Source organism: Cebus imitator, unplaced genomic scaffold (assembly GCF_001604975.1).
Source record: "Cebus imitator isolate Cc_AM_T3 unplaced genomic scaffold, Cebus_imitator-1.0 Scaffold28, whole genome shotgun sequence".
Lineage (NCBI taxonomy): Eukaryota > Metazoa > Chordata > Mammalia > Primates > Cebidae > Cebus > Cebus imitator.
In genome coordinates, this window is record NW_016107343.1 from 6,397,252 (window position 1) to 6,402,913 (window position 5,662).

The 5,662-nt window shown below is 55.3% G+C and overlaps 1 protein-coding gene across 20 annotated transcripts in view; it reads left to right on the forward strand.

Moving 5' to 3' along the window:
• Positions 1–5,662, forward strand: part of PHLDB1 (pleckstrin homology like domain family B member 1) — a 53,045-nt gene that overhangs the window by 15,013 nt on the left and 32,370 nt on the right. For 19 of the 20 annotated variants that reach the window (XM_037736700.1, XM_037736701.1, XM_037736702.1 and 16 more), the window contains one exon: positions 4,351–4,476. In XM_037736700.1, the coding sequence (XP_037592628.1) occupies positions 4,351–4,476 (126 nt within the window). Of the gene's footprint in view, positions 1–864; positions 1,029–4,350; positions 4,477–5,662 lie in introns of those variants that run through there. The other variant, XM_037736708.1, reaches the window with a different exon arrangement.

The following is a 5,662-nucleotide window of genomic DNA, read 5'->3' on the forward strand; positions in this document are numbered from 1 at the left end:
AAAAAAAAAAAAAAAAAAAAAAAAAAGAATCTCAGCCTGATCCTGGGGGCTCCAGATACCTGTTTCCGAAGTAGGATGGGTACCTTATTGGGGTCTGAGGGCTCTTTGCTGGGTCTAGCACAACTGGAGGTTGTGGCTGGGGCGTGGGCTGGCTTCCAGGGGCTCAGAAAGTGGGGTGGCTGGAAAGGGCAGGGCCTTGGTCCACTCTGGGTCATGGGTTGAGCTATGGGGAGTGGGGACAGAAGAGGAGGTGTTTAGGGTGGAGACAGGAGCTGGGCTGAGTGCTTGCCTTGTACAGAGAACTGCCTTGGCCTGAACTCCCAGCCCAGGATGACCTTGTTACAGTGGCAGCTTGAGGGCCAGAGCAGGACAGAGTGACCTAGCAGGATCCTGTAGAGCCCCTGCTCTTTTCCTCTCCCTCTCTCCCTCAGATATGGATCCATGGAATGTCAGAGCTGACATTCCGTAGATTAGGAAGCCAGATTAGGCCACAGGGTGTGACTGGCCCAAGGTGATACAGCAGGCCAGCCCGGCTGCTACTGACCTCTTACTGCAGGGGGCTGGGAATGAGACCCTGTCCTTTGCTTGGCCTCACTCCTGCCTCCTGGCTTTTCACTCTCTGGCCTCTATATTTACCTTTCACCTTTCCTTCACTCAGTCACCTCCCTTGAACCTTTCCTTCCCGCCCCACTTTTCTTCCTGCCCTCAGTGCAGGATCCCAAGCTGGCTCCCTTGCTGCATCCTCCCGCCCCGCCCTCTCCATCCAGCTCCCCACTCTTCTCCTCCATCACTTCCTCTTCCCCTCCTCCTCTCCTTTGTCCCTCCCTCCCTGGCTCCCTTCCCCCGCCACTGGTGGCCGGCCCGCCCCTCCCTGGGCATTGGCGGCTGCTAGCTGCCTCGCTGCTTGCTCCGAGCCTGGAGCCGGCGGCTCGGGAGGTCGGCCCGCCCCCTCAAAGGCCCCGGGCGGGCCGGGCACCTGGAGGGCCTGAGCTATCGGGGGCGAGCGGTCCGGAGGTCCGGGTTCGGCGGTGAGTCCTCAGCCCCGGGCCAGCCACAGCCCCCAAGCAGCCAAGCTTGGAGAAGCTCCGGCTGGGAGGGGCGTCTTGAGGAGGGTGGGCGGGAGGAGGGGTATGGGGTCCCCTGACCCTCTTTGGGAGCTTGAGTCGGTGAGACTCGATTGTGTGTATTCCCCGAACATTTCTAAATGGGGATTCTGGGCTTGGGGGCACTTCTCAGCCGGGTAGACCTTATCTTCCCCAGCGCTCCAACAGTCCCCTCCTTGGGACCCCCCTTCCTCAGATGGGGTTAAAGAGTCCTGGTTAGAATGAGGGAGTCTACCTTATGGCCAAGGAGGGTCTCTGCTAGGAAGGACCAAGGCCCTTCCTCCCATATTCCCTTCACTCAGCCTCCCTTTGGCCAATCCATTCTATTTGTGTGACCAGGAGGGCAGTGACAGTAGCTCTGAGAGTGTGAGCATGCACGCCCATGAGTCTGTTGTGTTACGAGTGTGTATGAGTGTGAGCCTGTTTGTGTTGCTGTTTCTCCCCTGCATCTTTGAGAGACAGGATTCACCTTCTCCTTCGCCTAATTTTTCCCTCCAGATGTGCAGCTCCTCCACCCACCTGCACACAACTGGGCCCTGATCACCTCTGGGCATGGGGGACACTGACCATGACTTTGGCAGGATGGGCAGGGGTTCCTGGGCTCCCTGAAAGGGCTGGCCTTTGGGAGCATGGGGTGGGAGTGGGCAGAGAGGAGGCTTCATCCTAGAAACAGGCTGGCCAGACCCCTATGGGCTGTAGGGGCCAGTATTGGGGCAATGGCTGAGGCCCCTGCATGCAAATAGAAAGTTAATTTGGGCAGGAGCTGGGCTGCTGTCAGTCCTCCTGCCCTCCTGCCCGCTCTATTAATACGGATCCAGCTCTGCTGCCTGGCATCACTATTTATAGCCCAAAGGCAGCAAGGCCACACCCCCTTATGTGGGGGAAGGTGAAGGGCTGAGGAGGGGGCAGAAAACAACGCTATAGGGGCCCAAGTGGAGGGTCTCTAGATGCCCACATCCTTCTTGGGTGGGCCTGGCACTACTGGCCTGGAATCCACCCAGGCTCCCCACCTCCTTCCCAGCCTGGACTGGTGGTCAGGCTCCTGATGCCTACCACCCACAACCCTGGGTTGAGTGGGTCTGTCTAGACCCTGTGAACTCATCACTGATAAGCTTGTTAAATGACTAAAAGGAGGAGGAGGGGCTTGACAGGGCTCTTTCTGAAATAGCTGTTGTTGTAATTAGGTGGACAGTGTGGTTGGCTATTATTTATTCCAGTTATGAATACTCTGGGATCCTCTTCTCTGGTGATTTGACAGGGAAGGCTCCCCCTCTCTCCTTTAGAATTGTTGGTGTCTGGCTGTCTGGGAGGGCCTTTGTGTATGCCAGGATAGTGAGTGGCGTTATCCACTATGGTTATCTGCGTGGGCTTCTCAGCCTACTAAACCCCCAACCTGAGCAATGCCCAGGATCCCAGGAACAGGCTCCCGAGCTTCTCCGTAAGGGACCTGCCAGGGTACCCACGTGGCCTGGGATGCCCCTTGCCCTTGCAGCCTGCCTGAGCTAAACTGTCTCAGCGTCCAGGAATGTAGACTTCTCTGCCAGTCTTAGCTCAAACTGGCGTGAAGCTTGGGGTGCCAAGTGGCACCAGATTGGGTAGACTGGAGGCTGAGGCTAGGGGCCAGGGGTGTGGACAAATTGGAAGGGTTGGTGGTAAAACAGCAACAGGGCTCTGGCTTCTCCAAACATAGCATCTTCTGCAGGAGCCCTTGAGCACCTGGTGTGGCTAGGAGGTGGAGTTCTGCCAGCTACGCTTAGGCGCCTGTGGGCACACCTGCCACTGTGCACACTCCTGATACCCCTGGCTACATTTTCGAGCTCCCACATGCCCTCCCCCTCCATGTACTCACACTTCCTGGGCAGGACTGGGCTTGTGTCTACTGCCTGGGAATGTGCTTGGCTGAGGCTGGGCCCAGTGGCCCAGTCTTGGCTTGATGCCAGTGAAGACTAAGGAGCATGCAGAGGGTGCTTAGTCAGAAAGAAAGGTGGTGGTCACTCCCTAGACTCACAGAGCACAGCTCTCCTAAGGCCCTAAAACAATAAAGAGTGGGAGCAAATTCAGGACCCACTCTAGATCATCTGACTGATCCATGGTTTTTCCCCTGGTTACCTATCTCGGAGCTTTTTTTGTGTGTGTGACCCTGGAAGTTGTTGCCTCTCAGACTGACTCTTCTAGCCAAGGGGCAGATAGATGGATCATGGATACAGATTGGGGTTGGGGGACAGGGGTGTCTGTGTTCTCTGAACATATGTATATATATTTTTTGAGATGGAGTCTCGCTCTATTGCCCAGGCCGGAGTGCAGTGGTGAGATCTCTGCTCACTGCAGCCTCTGCCTCCCGGGTTCAAGTGATTCTCCTGCCTCAGCCAACCGAGTAGCTGGAATTACAGGCCCACGCCACCAGACCCTGCTAAATTTTGTATTTTTACTAGAGACGGGGTTTTACCATATTGACCAGGCTGGTCTCGAACTCCTGACATCAGGTGATCCACCCATCTCAGCCTCCCAAAGTGCTGGGATTACAGGCATGAGCCACCATGCCTGGCCTCTCTGAACAAATTTTATTTTATTTTATTTTATTTTATTTTATTTTATTTTTTTGAGATGGAGTTTCACTCATGTTACCCAGGCTGGAGTGCAATGGCGCGATCTTGGCTCACCGCAACCTCCGCCTCCTGGGTTCAGGCAATTCTCCTGCCTCAGCCTCCTGAGTAGCTGGGATTACAGGCACGCACCACCATGCCCAGCTAATGTTTTTGTATTTTTAGTAGAGACGGGGTTTCACCATGTTGACCAGGATGGTCTCGACCTCTTGACCTCGTGATCCACCCACCTCGGCCTCCCAAAGTGCTGGGATTACAGGCTTGAGCCACCGCGCCCGGCCATGAACAAATTTTAACAGAGTACTTTCACATACACTGTCAACCCTGCAAGATCAGTGGTATTGTCCCCATTTTTCTTATTAGAGAACTAGACTCAGAGGTGAAATGACTTCACCCAGAGATATCACAGCTAGTAAGAAGAGGAGTTAGGACAAGGACTCAGATCTTGGGACTTTTTCCACTCTGTCTTGTGCTGTGGAGCCCTGGAGGTGCCGGTCTCAAGCACAGGCAGGGTCAGGTGTGGACTGTTTGGCCTCTGAGAGCAGGTGGGGATGAGTCTTCAGAGCCAAGGTGAACCTGCTAGTGTTGTGAGGTGGGATAGCTTCAGCCCTGCCTGCCTTTCCAAGTGTTTGCTTTCTCTGCAGGCTGCATGTTGTGCCTGGGTCAGTCCACCTTCCTTCGCTTTAACCACCCAGCTGAAGCCAAGTGGATGAAGAGCATGATTCCAGCAGGGGGCCGAGCCCCTGGGCCCCCCTACAGCCCTGTTCCTGGTAAGTACCTAGGGGGACGGGGGTTGGGTTGGTAGTGTTTCTTTAGCAGTCCTCCTCCTTGCTCACTCTAGCCACACTTGGAGTGTTAGGGCAAGACAATACCTAAGGTCTGGGCTCACTGCCACCTGCCATGGGCTGGTGGAGAATGCCAGGCAGTGGGGCCACTGGCAGCTAACCAAGGCAGTCAGTGCTGCCGCTAAAATTGGGAAATCATGTGCCTTTAGGGATGGCAGGGTCTGCCAGCTTGTACCCCACTGTCCTGGAGGATGCCACTCAGCGGAACTCTGGCCCACTTGTGTCGCCACAGGGAGCCTCACCCTCTAGGGTATCCTGAGGGGCAGAAGGAAGCATTAGGTCGAACTCCCTATAAGCTCCAGTGGGGATCATGTCCTTGGGCCTCGCCCAACTCTTGGTCCTTGGCATGCCCACTGATGACTCAGTGGAGCAGCTGTATTTTGTGTGTGAATTATTGATCCCCAGAAGAGAATCGGTGATTGTTCTGGGGAACCAACACAGGCCCCCTCCGCCCAGCTGCACAGGGGGTGGAGTGCAGACCAGAAGGCTGTTATTGGGTCTATCATCTCAGACTTTGCACTGGCATTTAGACGGCTATGGGATGACAGGTGCTGGGGCAGACAGACACGGATGTCAGGTACACCTAGTGGGGTGGTAGCAGCAGCCTAAGTGTACAGCCTGGGGACCTGAAGAAATGTGAGTGGTCACTGGGGTCACCAGTATCCATGGCAACCCCCTGACTGTATCCCACACAGTCCCCCTAATTTTGGACCCAAACTCAGTCTTTCAAAGGTTTTCCCTTCTCTTCTCCCCACCCTCGATCTTTTCCAGTCCCCTGGCGGCTCAGAAGCCTGGGTTCCCAGTCGACTCCTTAGTTAATTTTACCTTGCCCCCATCCCAGCCTTGTCATGCTGCCCCCTTAGCTGTTTGGGGTAGTGGTTCCAGGGACTCCTGTATGGTTGACTAGGGCTAGGGCATGGCAAAAGCAGGCTCTTGCTGGCGTAGCTTAATGGGATAATTGGAGGCGTTGAGCTCCACCTCCTTGCTGGCAGCCTGGCTTCCAGGAAGCAGCCATTAGCACCAGCTCCCTCCCCTACCTCTGATTGGACAAAGTGGTGCAGCATACACCCCTTGCCCAGCCCTGGAGGCTTTTTTTTTTTTTTTTTAACCA